Source organism: Lycorma delicatula, chromosome 6 (assembly GCF_047948215.1).
Source record: "Lycorma delicatula isolate Av1 chromosome 6, ASM4794821v1, whole genome shotgun sequence".
Classification (NCBI taxonomy): Eukaryota; Metazoa; Arthropoda; class Insecta; order Hemiptera; family Fulgoridae; genus Lycorma; species Lycorma delicatula.
The window spans coordinates 121,910,967-121,926,280 of record NC_134460.1 but is presented as its reverse complement, the minus strand read 5'-3'; the positions used below and the strand labels follow the sequence as shown (position 1 = coordinate 121,926,280).

Below are 15,314 nucleotides of genomic sequence, written 5' to 3'. Positions count from 1 at the left end.
TCATTTGTCACTTTATCCACCCATCTGATTTTTAACATTCTCCTATAGCACCACATTTCAAAAGCTTCTAATCTTTTCTTCTCAGATACTCCGATTGTCCAAGTTTCACTTCCATATAAAGCGACACTCCAAACATACACTTTCAAAAATCTTTTCCTGACATTTAAATTCATTTTTGATGTAAACAAATTATATTTCTTACTGAAGGCTCGTTTAGCTTGTGCTATTCGGCATTTTATATCGCTCCTGCTTCGTCCATCTTTAGTAATTTTACTTCCCAAATAACAAAATTCTTCTACCTCCATAATCTTTTCTCCTCCTATTTTCACATTCAGTGGTCCATCTTTGTTATTTCTACTACATTTCATTACTTTTGTTTTGTTCTTGTTTATTTTCATGCGATAGTTCTTGCGTAGGACTTCATCTATGCCATTCATTGTTTCTTCTAAATCCTTTTTACTCTCGGCTAGAATTACTATATCATCAGCAAATCGTAGCATCTTTATCTTTTCACCTTGTACTGTTACTCCGAATCTAAATTGTTCTTTAATATCATTAACTGCTAGTTCCATGTAAAGATTAAAAAGTAACGGAGATAGGGAACATCCTTGTCGGACTCCCTTTCTTATTAGGGCTTCTTTCTTATGTTCTTCAATTGTTATTGTTGCTGTTTGGTTCCTGTACATGTTAGCAATTGTTCTTCTATCTCTGTATTTGAACCCTAATTTTTTTAAAATGCTGAACATTTTATTCCAATCTACGTTATCGAAAGCCTTTTCTAGGTCTATAAACGCCAAGTATGTTGGTTTGTTTTTCTTTAATCTTCCTTCTACTATTAATCTGAGGCCTAAAATTGCTTCCCTTGTCCCTATACTTTTCCTGAAAACAAATTGGTCTTCTCCTAACACTTCTTCCACTCTCCTCTCAATTCTTCTGTATAAAATTCTAGTTAAGATTTTTGATGCATGACTAGTTAAACTAATTGTTCTGTATTCTTCACATTTATCTGCCCCTGCTTTCTTTGGTATCATAACTATAACACTTTTTTTGAAGTCTGACGGAAATTCCCCTTTTTCATAAATATTACACACCAGTTTGTATAATCTATCAATCGCTTCCTCACCTGCACTGCGCAGTAATTCTACAGGTATTCCGTCTATTCCAGGAGCCTTTCTGCCATTTAAATCTTTTAATGCTCTCTTAAATTCAGATCTCAGTATTGTTTCTCCCATTTCATCCTCCTCAACTTCCTCTTCTTCCTCTATAACACCATTTTCTAATTCATTTCCTCCGTATAACTCTTCAATATATTCCACCCATCTATCGACTTTACCTTTCGTATTATATATTGGTGTACCATCTTTGTTTAACACATTATTAGATTTTAATTTATGTACCCCAAAATTTTCCTTAACTTTCCTGTATGCTCCGTCAATTTTACCAATGTTCATTTCTCTTTCCACTTCTGAACACTTTTCTTTAATCCACTCTTCTTTCGCCAGTTTGCATTTCCTATTTATAGCATTTCTTAATTGCCGATAGTTCCTTTTACTTTCTTCATCATTAGCATTCTTATATTTTCTACGTTCATCCATCAGCTGCAATATATCGTCTGAAACCCAAGGTTTTCTACCAGTTCTCTTTATTCCGCCTAAGTTTGCTTCAGCTGATTTAAGAATTTCCTTTTTAACATTCTCCCATTCTTCTTCTACATTTTCTACCATATCTTTTTTACTCAGACCTCTTGCGATGTCCTCCTCAAAAATCTTCTTTACCTCCTCTTCCTCAAGCTTCTCTAAATTCCACCGATTCATCTGACAACTTTTCTTCAGGTTTTTAAACCCCAATCTACATTTCATTATCACCAAATTATGGTCGCTATCAATGTCTGCTCCAGGGTAAGTTTTGCAGTCAACGAGTTGATTTCTAAATCTTTGCTTAACCATGATATAATCTATCTGATACCTTCCAGTATCGCCTGGCTTTTTCCAAGTGTATATTCTTCTATTATGATTTTTAAATTGGGTGTTTGCAATTACTAAATTTGCAATTACTTGTAGACTAATTATGGGTGTTAAAAGTCAAATGTGTTTATTGTTTGTCATTTTTTTTATTTTTATAAATAATGTATATTTAGTCATTGCTATAAGTATTATTTTTTGATGTGTTGAGTTACTGTAACTGTCTTTTTGTAAAACTTGAGACAGCAACCTAAGCCAGCTTAGTCTTAGTAGATTGTTTCGTAAATCCCAACAACAGTAGTTCATTTTTTTATTCATCAAAAATTAATTCTTTAAAAATTAAAATTTTATTTTTGTGCATAATTTAAATTTGATGTTTTATAAGAAGCTTACAAAATGGTGTCCGAATTGGGAACAGAAGCTTACACTATTTAAAATAATTTACAATATAATAAACAGCAAATACACTGCTAACCTTTATCAGCTGCTTTGGCAGCATTTCCTAAAGCTCCTTCACCAAATTCAGCAAGGTCATGTAATGAAGTTCGTAAACGTAAAACAGCTAACTTAATATCCATAAGTTTTGGTTCTAATCTATCTCTTTCCCTCCATTGTGGTCCGGCGTAACCTAATAATCGTGATATGGCTGATGTCGCTTCACTTTCTAACCTTGCAAGTGAATCTAATGCAGATCCCAATTCTAATGGTAGTTCACGAGGAACTGGATTTGATGGAGGAATGTCATATATCTACAAAAAAATACAGAAACGAATATCCATTATTAAAAAAATAAATAAAATTAGCTATTAATACATTTAATATATATTTATTGAACAATGTTTTACATTGTTATATTGGACGTTCTTAAAGTATGACAATCCTTAAATAATTTTTGAACTGTTATAAAAATAGAAAAATGAAATTTAGGAAATGATCTTATATTGAAACAAACAATTTTTTATATGACACTACTACACCAATCAGAAGTTCGCTGTGGGGGACAAATCAAATCTTTAAATGGAAATTGTTGGATTGTAACACATCATATTAAAGACAATGAGTAACAAACATTTTAATATGTATAAATTTCACATTACAACAATCCTAACAAAAATGGAACCATTTATATTTTTCACAGCTATTTTCAAAATTACTGAAAATAAACCCGGAACAATAAGTAAAAAATAAATCATTTTGAGATAGGATTACTTGACTGTTTTGTTTAACATTAAAATTGTTGTTTTTTGATGGCATTAAAATCATGTATCACAACTCTACCCCTTTCATTTAAAATGTTTGAGTTGCTCCCACAAGGGTGCTTGGGATTTGGTAGTATCATACCAAAAATAGATCTGTTTTGAGCCAGAAATATTTGCTAAATTTCATTATTTTATGTTTAACGGTTGAAAAGTTATTTAAATATTGCCATATTTTATGAATATTTGAATATAAACAAATTAAATAAATAAATAAAATTAATTAATGCAAATTATTTGAATAAGTGGTCTCATTACAACCACTTTACAAAACAAGAAAAATATTAAACATCAGTTTAGTGTTAGAATTGTCGTAACTCAAAGTTTTTGTCAAAATTGTTTTTCAATGCCCTTTAAAATGATGTGTTATAACCCAACCCTTTCCATTTAAAATTTTAAGTTCCTCCACTATAGGGTCTAGGGTCTCATCAAAAAATATATTCATTTTGAGTAGGAACATTGCTAAATTTCATTTTTCTACATTTATCTGTTGCTAAGTTATTTATGGGTTGACATAATTTATGAAAGTGTGGTCTGCAGAATTATATTATGTAATATTGTTGGTTAATGCTGCAATAAAACTAAGATGAATAGACACTTTCAATCTCAACATACCAACTACATCTTACAACCTCCGTTAATTATAGACTTATTCATTATAATGAATTTATTTTCTTATAATGTGTGTACTTTCAAAAAAATGGTATTATTAATATTGCTTTACATAATATTCAAAATTATCTTAAAAAATATGTATTTTTAAATCTAAAAAATTAACAGAAAAAACTTATTCTTATCAATACATAATAATAAAAAAAATCATAATTATAAAATAACCATAATGATCATAGATATAAAACTGTACAATTGTCAATCATTATCTATTTCTTACTAAAAAAGAGGCAGGCCTACGGCCCGCAGTGAAAATGTTACATGGTTTATGTTTCATTACACATGATTTTGTTAAATGTTTATGCCAACTGTAACTAAATAATGTTCATGAATTTAGTGTACTAACAACAACAAAAACTTTTACAATGAAAGCTTCAAAATCCTGAACAGTTTTAGCTGTTTCTTGAGTTTTCATTTTTTAATATAGCTCTAACCCCAATGTTTTCCTTCTTTATCACCAAAACACAAATATAATTTTAGATAACTTGTTCGTATCAAGAAGTATAAATCTTTCGAACAAATGATTCGTTCGAGAAGTATAATTGTTTGAACGAGTGAATCATTTGTGCACTGCACGCAGCCACCTGGCGCACCACCATTGGTCCCCTCTGCACCAATAGCAGCTAAAATAAAAATGTGAGCACATATAACAAACCCATGCACCATCCCTTTTTTATGAAGAATGGTATTCCAGTATAATAATCATTGATTACTAAGTTTAACACACAGAATGTGTTAAGATGTTGATTTTTTGTTACAATGATTTGTTCATTAAAATGTAATTATTCAACAGTTTTATTGCAAATCAGTACAAATCAACCAATTTACTCCCCTCATGAATATTTCATTTAATTCTCTATCCCTAAATCCCCCTCCTTATTTCTCAATACATTACTTCCAGTCCTACTCAGCTATACAATAAGTTCCCCTTGCTATTTCACCCCAAATAAGATTTTTACTTATCTCTTATTAACATACAGAAACTCATCATACATACATACAGAGACTGATATAATAATCTCAAATGTGTTGAACAAATGTCATACATTATTACTTCTTAAAATTTTCATCTTTAATATAAAAAAAAAATGGGTAGTCACAATGTAAATAAAAAAAAAAAATCATTACGCATCAACAAATAATTTTATCATCCTTAAAAAAAAGTAAATCAGGAAATATACTGACATCTAATAAAAAAAGTTTTTAAATACTGTTATTTAACAAATGAAAAAATTACAAAAAAAAAATATCTAAATTTCACTATTTGGAAATTACTGTATTAAATTATAAATTGTTTGGAAAACTTTTCCAGTACAAATAAATTTAAAGATTCACTAAAAAATGAAAAATAATTTCATTTTCATATTAAATCAAGAATAAATGTTTATAATACATTCTTTCATTAAATTCAAATAACATTTTATACTAATAATGATGATCTATAAATTTGTTTTCTATTCACTGTTTTCTTTTCAAATGATTATAAAATAAAATATAATACAATGCCCACCCCTCGCTTTTATTATTTATAATATAAAATGTAAAGGAATTTTGTTAATAAATTCATTTAATTTGCGTTATTATAATTAAATGTAGCTGAGATGCAATAAATAAATGTTCACATAAAAGTACATTCATTACTATGAATAGAAAACAGATTTATACTCAAAATCATCATTATCAATATAAAACACTATTTGAATCTAAAGAGTTTATTATAAACATTTATTTTGATTTTCATGAAAGTGAAGTTATTTATCATTTTTAGTGCATCTTTAAATATATTTATACTGGAAAAGTTTTCCAAACAATTTATACTTTAATTAAAAATTTTCAAATAGTAAAAATTTTGGTACTTTTTTTGTACTTTTTTCATTAGTTAAATGAAAGCATGTTTTTAAAATTAAATTTTATTTTATACTTTTTAGTCTCAATTAGATGTGCATTATTATGAAACTTCTTGGACACAATTTCAGGGAAATGTATAAATTTGTTACTTTTAAACATATTGTATAAATAATTTCTTATCTCTACACCACTGTATAAAATCGTAGTTAGATTTCTTCTGTAATATAATGATGTAGCAAGATTAATAATCGACTCGAACAAATTTATGCATAAATTTAATAGCAGGGGTTCACTGACATTAGTTAACAGCTATCCATATATAACTCATCTTCACATTATAGACTACTCATTTTCTTGTGTACCAGAAACCACAGCCGATTGGTACTCTTGTATTGAAGTCTTTCGTATGCATGCATGGTTGTTTGAATTTCTGTTATGTAAAAACAACAAATTTTCTATGAAAAGCGATTTTTTTATGGAATTTTTTATCACAATGCATTGTCTTTCACAATAAGCATATGTGCAAAATTTTAGCCTTCTATCTCATCTGGAAATAGATTAAATATTGTTGACAAAAGTCTGACCATTCCGTCATGTGACACAGTACACAGAACAAGTTAAATAAAAGTATATAATGAGGATAATCCGTAAATTAGTTTTTTGTAAGAATGAATGAATATTAGACAAAATTTTTTCAAGAAGATTTTTCTAACCAAAATTTTTTTATACATAATTTTCTAAAGTTTCCATTTTGAAATATTTTTTCAATCTTCAACACATACAAATTATACATTTTCTTTATATAAGAAGAATAACAGTCAAAGTTATATACTTTTTCCAGACCAGAAGTCTTCTTTTTTTAATTGTTATAAATAATAACAACCAGAAAGATTATTTCTACATGAATAATAAAAACAAAAGAATGCCACAATATAGAATATCAAAAACAGATACAAGTCATTTAACTATTACAAAACAAAAAGCTACAGTGGAAAACTGTTTAATAAAATAAACAAAGACTGTCTAATGTTTAAGTTGGTAACCCTGGCATAGAAAATATCATCTATTTGAAAAGAATTTTCATTATTTTCACCTCTTTTGTTTTCAAAATATCACCTCTGCTTGAAATTTCACCATGGAAGACCACTGTGCTATAATAAGATTTTTATTTTCCGAAGACATAAACCAGATGAAATTCTCTCATGGATGTTAATAACATGATAAAAAGTGTATTAACTATACAAAAATTTTTAAAAGTGATCAAGCAGTTTAAATCGAGTAGAACAAGTGTCACTGATTTTTTTAAACAGAGAACCAGTAGAAGTTTCAATTGAAGCTTTGAAAAATTGCATTAAAGAGCTTATTTGAAAGGACTGACACATAAAAATATGGGAAACTGCTGGAATTTATTTTTCCAAGTCATAAAGGCAACTGAAATCACACCTGTATGGAACTTAATGATGGTTTTTAGCAGAAGGTAATGCTTTTTTGATCGTATAGTAATTCATGATGAAACTTGGATTCATTATTTTGAACCAGAATCCAAATATCAGTGTATAAAATAGAAAAATCTCAGTTTGCCCACCAGGAAAAAATCAAGACTCATGTTGCTACTGGTTAGGACTATAAAAGCCCAGTTTGTTGCAATTATTTGGAAGATCACATACAATTAACAGCGAGTATTATTAACTGTGACATACTAGAAACTAAACTAAAACCCATAATAAGAAAGAAACATTCTGGTTTTCTCTCAAAAGGTATACTTTTTCTGTATAATAACATCTGACCCCGTACTACTCAACACAGGGAAGCTATTAAAAAGTCATGTTGGGGGGATGCCACATTCATGTTATAGTCCTGATCTTTCACATAAGATTTTTTTTGTTTGATCCTCTTAAAGAATTTTTACGTGGCACCAAGTTCAGCAACAATGAACAGATCAACAATATGGTACAAGAAAGGTATACCAAGGTAATGGACTGGATACCGGAGTGAACAATTTTTTTATATAATTGGAATAAGAAAGCTCACAAAAGAATGGGACAAGTGCCTAAATGTAGTGTTACTTGCATTATCAATGAATAAATAACAATTTTCCTACAGTCATTTATCTATTTAATGACTAAACAACCTTCATATTTAATTTTGAAGAAACACGAAAGGAGTGATAATACTCATAAATATTAAAGGGCACCAGTTTTGAAACAGAGAATTACATGATTAATATGATAATTTTCAAAATTAATGATTAATCTTATGTATCTAGAAAGCGAAACAGAAGTACGATTATCATAAGTAGTAACAAACATATATAAACACTCACAAGTTTGCTGTATATATCTCTTTCTGTAACTGAGTAAAATTATGTTGGAATTAGATACCAATACTAATAGGAACTAATAATTGGGAATTGGGTCCATTATAACCAATAGCCAATAAAATTATATTGTACTTTTTTAATATACCCAATTGTATTATTTACAAGATTAATGGACAGTATAAAATTTAAAATATGAGAGAGAAGCAAGTTTCTCTCATAAACTGAAATATACTTTTTTCTTTTAAGTCAACAAATTTTAATGAAGATTTATATATTTTAAAAATTTGTTACAATACTTTTTTTTATGGAAAACTATAATAATGAGAATACTAGAAACTTCCTACTGAGCCTGTACCTTAGTCACTATTACAAAAATTAACTTCAAACCTTAGCATAGTATGTAAAATAACATACTATGCAATTTAATAAATTAATACATTTTTATTAAACAAAAAAAAAATCAAAGATCAAAAAATGTATAAAAAATTTAAAAATCATGTTTAACAACAGTGAGGAATTCCGATTAAATTACACACAAGTATGATCTGTTGTTGTGTCATGCATTTAACAATTACTCTGATTGTAACTATTTCAAGCAATGAATCACTCTAGGCTGTTAAAAACTAAAAGCTCAATCACAATCAAATTTTTATAGTAATGAAACATCATGTAAAATCTTGTTTGTACACCAGAAGTAGTTCACTTATTTATACTGTTAGATCTTGTGTTAACAATCAGCATTTTTAAATAATACTATTTTTTCCATACCTACACTTCTTACTTAAATTTCTATGAAATTCTATAAAAACACATTATAAAATATTCTCATTAATAGATTTATCAAAAATTTTCAACAACAAACATCATTTATACTAAAGTAGTTACGTACAACATTTTCAGCAGTTAGTTTAAAACTTTAGTTGATAGACAATTTATATCATCTGCAGTCATTAGAGATTTATTTTAATATTAGTATTATGGGATCTTTGCTGTTTACAGATAGTATGCATACTTAAAAATCAGCAGGTTGTTTTAAACTATGGCTCACCTGTAATTTAAAAATTCACACTCAACAGTTGAGACTGTCATATTTAAAAGAGAAGAATGAAAAGGTCAAGAGTATGATAAATAAAACAATTTCAATTCAAATGAGCTTAAATCAAGTTGTATTCATACAAATACTTAGAGATTTCTCTAAGTAGTAGCATTTACACAAGCATGTGCACATGCGTGCAAAAGTATACATAAAAATAAATTCATAATATGTGTAAAAATTTTCACAATGCAACGATTGTTCGTACATAAAGTACAGTTGTTCAGAAGACCAGTGCATAGGTTTTGTGTTTACCATACCCTGTTAACTAAACTTTTTGAGAACAAAAAACATATAAAAAAATGTAAAAGTCATGGATAATAATTACATAGTATGTAAAATTACATAAAATTTAAATATTTTATTGAAAAAAAATCAAAAATCAATTTATAAAAAAAACGTGTAAAAAATGTTTAATTCGTTGTTAACAACAGTTAGGAATACTGATGAAATAATATGTAAGTATGATCTGCTGTTCTGTTATACATTAAAAATAAAAATACTATGAAAACTGCGTATTAATTTATATAAATGCAGCTAAAAGTTATTACATATAAAAACTGCAACAGATAGCAGCACTTATATAAATCAATATACAATTTCCATTACTTTTATTTTTAATTTTTATTATGATCCCATGAAAATACTATCATGGTAAAATAGGGTAAGATACGTCTTACCTCAGTATTCTGTACCAGGTAGTTTATTTTAATAGAATTTAAATACAATTTATCAATACAGAGAAATAATAAAAAAGTTATAAAAATATGTTAATTTGTTTTTTTTTTATATATGTTTTATTGTTTTATATGTTTTTTAAATTATGTTTTATATATATATATATATATATATATATATATATATATATCAAGAAAAATGAAATAAGCAAGTCCTTTCTTTTTTTATGCAGTTAAATCATCATTGCTTTTTCTTTAAAAAGAATTCTATTATTTCTCTAAAATTGTTTATTCATTTGTTACTATATTTTACAATGAGGCTAGATCTTTTAATGTTCAATTTTTTTTCATTAATCCCATTAGTTTGAAGCTTTTGCATGGTAAAATGTGGAAATTTTGAAGTACAAAATTGCTATTCCTGCTGGGATTCAAACCGAGGGAGCTCCTTCCGGATGAGTGGTTGAGAAGACCAGTCTGTCATGAAGATAAGAATTATAGAACAAAATCACAAAATAAACTGAAAAATTTAATTTTGTGAAAATATAATTATAAGTAAAATTCATAAAAAAGAGAAATTAAAAAGGATTCCAATTATATCTAACAGGATTTTGATAATTACATCAGTGTTATTATAAATATTGGAAATTTAACAAAATTAATACTGATATTGTTAAAAGCAGATCTGTTAAGCTCTATCTGAAACTTATTCATCTATTTATTTATTTTTGCTAATATAAGACCGAATTTAGTGAAAAGCCAATACATTACTCAATCTTTTTACCTGCTGTATATGCTGCTGAGGTTGTGTTTGTAGTGGCTGTTGAATTTGTTGTGGTGTTATAGTAGTAATTGTTGGAGGTCGAGATGACTTTGGAACATCATATTCAGGTGCAAGACTTGATCTATTAGAACCAGACATCGAATCAGTCGTAAGGGAACTAAGCGATGAAGATGGTGTTAATGCAGATGGACCGAGAGGTCGTGGAACATCATAACTATCTCCTAACTCACAATGTGGTACAGGTGTGGATCTTGGCATATCATAAGACGGCAAAACATCAGTTCCACAAGTTCCTGTTAATGTACTAACCGGTACAGGTGTACGAGGAACATCATAAAAATCACCTCCACTAACACTGCCACCACTACTCGGTCGAGACAGTCTTCCTATAACAGAAAAAAGAACAAACAATAAATTAAACATATCAATTCACATCAAACATACACTACAATATTATTTATGATATTATAAAGATCAAAGAATTTCATTCATTTATTATTATGACCTCAAGCATGCTCTTACACATATTTTAATGAGTATTTGTTGGATGAAATAAAAAAAAAATAAAAAAAATCCAAATTCTTACTAGAAATCAGTATCTAAAATTCAGTGGATAACTACCAAACCAATAATCTGATCACTGAACAAGTCTAAAAGTATCCATACAGAAAATAAATTTTTGATATCGAACATAGTGATAAAAAATTTATAAAACTTATATGAAATTTAGTTGAAAAACCAGATTATAATCGGCTGAAAAGCACAAACAACAGAATGCCACACACACAACAGAATGTCTCTAAACTACAAAAATCATTCAAAAAATCTGAATTAACATTAAAAAGAATAAAAAACAAAAAAAAAACGTTTCCACAGTATAGTACTTAAGAATACCACCCTTTTTAAATACAATAATAATTAATGAAGCGACTAAAAGTTGAAAAGGGACAGCCACTAACAAAAAAATTTTTGAACATGAACAGAAAAGAAAACTTTTTAAATTGCGGCTACAGCATCATTCATTCAGAATAACTGTATGCCAATTTAAACCTAAGAGACAATGCTGTGTAATTCTCACAATCAAGAATCATGAATAATATGACATATGTTTACATGGAAGTTAACGAAGAGGCATATTAAAGGATCACCAGAAAATAAGAGGAATCCATGATTAACGTACGCCCCAAACATAATTTACAAAGCACAATTTCCTCTCTTCTTGGTGACTTGTCTTCCATTGAAGAGACAATAAGTTTATAAATTAAAAAATAAATAGATATTAAAATTAAATGTAAAAGCACTAAGTAATAAGAAAAAAAAGGTTGGTAAACCATACACTACAGCATTCAGAGTTAGTTAATAGTTGTAAAAAAAATTGAATGATAAACTGTAAAAGATAAAAAATAGAGTTTATCTGAAGAAATATTGCGATATATAAAACATGAAAATGTATAATATAGGTGGTAGGTTGAAAAAATAAAAAGTAAAGAGGAATAGATCAAACTAATGGAATAATGATGAAAAAAAAATCATTTTACCTTGATTATTATCAACAACGGCAATATGTGTGGTTGGAGGAACATCATACCGTGCCTGACTTGAATTCCTGTTTGGTGGCAAATCGTATAAGTAAACATCTCCAAATTTTTGTGGTGTTAAAACCTGAAAAAAATTTTAAAATCTTGTTTCATTACATTATTAAACTTGAGACAGGAGGACCAGTACAAAAAATAATCAAACATAGTAAAATATAATTGCAAATTTCTATTTATTCAAACAAAAAAAAATTACCAAAATATATTTTTATAAATTAGTGGAAGAAAGAATCCAAAATCTAATACACATTTTTAATTAGAGGAATGATGGAATCACAACTAGTCACAAAAATTCACAAATTTGTACACAATAAAAAAATAATAATAGAAATAATAAATGATAACCTCAAAGATCTTCGCTTTCTTTGTCTTTATAACATTTTTATCTGGAACCCCTAATAAATATATACATGTAACTTCTACACAGGATTTTAATAAAGCATGGAAAACTCTTAAATAACTTATCAAATGGTAAACATAAAATAATGAAAATTAGCAAACGCACCTCCCTCAAAATGATCTATTTTTTTGGTAAGCCCCATACCAAGCCCCCTGGTGGACTCCCACAGGAGGAGGATACTTAAAAACTTTTAACTGAAAGGGTGGATGATTTGTGGCAGATAATCTTTAATACATTGAAAAACAAAAATTTTGACAAAAAGTCTGGGCTACAACAACCCTATCAAAATGGCAACAGTTTAATATTTCTCACAAGTAATTTCAAAGCGGACTACAGTACACACGAAGTAGTGTTTTATATATATATATATACACCGCTACAGTGATATAGAACCATTAAAATAACAGAAAACATTTATTTAAATCTATATTAAAAAAGGATACAATATGAAAATATTTCGTAAGTTGCCAAAAGGTTTAATAGAAAAAACAAACCTGTTACTAAAATAATATAATTATTTAAGCTGATACTTACAAATAAAATTAAATCCAAACAAGTTTCGCTTTCACTAAAGAATTAATTTCAATAGTTAATTATAAAAATTTACTAAAGTCAATCAGCTGTATATACTTATAAAAAAAATTATTGAAAAACAACAACTGCACCAATTACAATATAGAATTTCTATTCAGAGGCTGAAATTTCAATTTCAAAGGATCTGCAAATGTTAAGCTTAAAGGATCTACAACAGTCACTAAGCAGAGAAATTTAATAACTGTTTACTTAGCCAACAAATATGGTGGTCCTTATAGTTTGCCAAGATGCATCATTATTGATGCCATGAAGATGGTATTATTGAAACAATATGTGTTTAAAATATCCAATAATTTATACCGAGATAAATTAAAAAAATAACAGGCTCAAGCAGTCACATTTATGAAATATTGAAACAAAGAAAAAGTTACTGTTAATCAAATAACAGCATTGAAATAATATTATATTGTTTAACAGAAGCATGATTGGAAAGTAAAATAAAATAACCCTTGATTTTTTAACTTATTAAGCTTTATATTATTCATAAACAAATACATATACAATTACTAGCAGCATATTTAAACTTCATATCAAATCCTAAGCAACTGAAATACACCAGTTAATTCAGAATATATAGACCGGAAATAATAAATCTGGAAAGTAATCAAATACATACAGAGGATCCTGCCAGTTTGTGAATAAAAAATTGAATTATGTTATTCATTCACACTGTACTATCAAAAGCAAACCTGGGAACAAAATGAAAACACGCCAGAATATTGGATAAATGTTGAAGTAAAGTTTAGATAAAAATGAATTTGTTACTGGATGGATGCCAATTCACTTTTTTGGTAGAAAATTTTTTGATTAACTAATTGAAGATTCATTCTAACAAAATATTTAAAGGATGTCAAATTTTTAAAAAAATAAAATCTCAAACAAGTTTTGTATAAAACATGTGCCCTCTAATGTACTCTCTTGGTACAATTTTTTTTTAAACTTTGAGGATGAATTTTATCAAACAAAATCTGAAGCAAATATAAAATTTGAAACAACTTTAATAGAAAAATTTTATTATTTTAATAAATTTCTTTGCCCCCAAAGATCTTATTTATTATTTACACCTGAGAATCAATTTTGATAAAAATATCAACAAATAAAATTAAAGAAAATAAAATTTAATGCAGTTTATATAGCAATCTTTTATTTTATTTATTTATTTACTTTTTATTGATTATTTGATCTGCTTGATATTCTTAATTCTCAAATGTCTAGTTAAGGTTTCTTGATATAGGGCCCATAGGGAGCTGTATAGTTTTACATTTGAATTTAAAAGTATAAAATATCTATTAAATTATTTTACCATTAAACAAAATATGGTGTCATATATTATGAAAGATTGTTATGAGATCACAGAAACAAGTCTCAGTAGTTTTCCTAAGAATTAAAAATGTATCAATGTTAAAAATGAATAGAAAATTTTTAAATATAACATTGCCAAAATGTGATACTATAATAAAACAAAAAATATACTTTATAAAGCATATATGACATCACTTCTGTAAAGAATCAGATGATTAAAAGCTACACAATGGATATATTTATATTTACTGAAATAAATTGCCATGTCTCCTTTAAATTAGGTTCTACAAATAAGCATGTTTAAATATAAAAAAATTAAATTTTAAAATTTATTTAAGTCCACTGGGTTGGTCTAGTGGTAAACACTTTGCCGAAAAGAAAATGATGAGGCAAGGATAGTTAGACGACAAGTGAGTTGAATACACAATGAAGCCCCGATTGGGTTGGGTTTTGCAAGGGGCCAGGTTGGGTTTTGCAAGGGGGTGAAAGACAGCCCCTCATGGAGTAGCCGCTCTTCTGTTTATAAGGATGGGTGGTAGTGATGAAGCGTGGAGACTCTGGTAGCCTCTGAGCAAGTAGCGAGTGGTACCAATGTACAAAAAAAGGTAGACAGCGACATAGTGTGTGAATACTAGCCATGTGAATACAGTCAGTAAGTCATTAGGTTATCTAAATTATTGATTAAACTGTAGTTAATTAGTTGAAGCAGTGAACTAAAACAGTCCAGAATAATGCAGATGTTAGAAGCAGCGTCAAGAGTCGGAAGTGGGGAGTGGCGAGGGACAACCTTCAGTGGAGTCACCATCTATCCATGC

The 15,314-nt window shown here is 28.0% G+C and overlaps 1 protein-coding gene across 1 annotated transcript in view; it reads right to left on the bottom strand.

Annotated features, from left to right (window-relative positions):
- Positions 1-15,314, bottom strand: part of p130CAS (Serine_rich_CAS and FAT-like_CAS_C domain-containing protein p130CAS) — a 158,827-nt gene that overhangs the window by 10,024 nt on the left and 133,489 nt on the right. The window contains exons 4-6 of the mRNA XM_075368464.1: positions 12,147-12,270; positions 10,609-10,994; positions 2,437-2,710 (exon numbers count right to left, since the gene is read on the bottom strand). Coding sequence (XP_075224579.1) covers positions 2,437-2,710; positions 10,609-10,994; positions 12,147-12,270 — 784 coding nt within the window. The remainder of the gene's footprint in view (positions 1-2,436; positions 2,711-10,608; positions 10,995-12,146; positions 12,271-15,314) is intronic.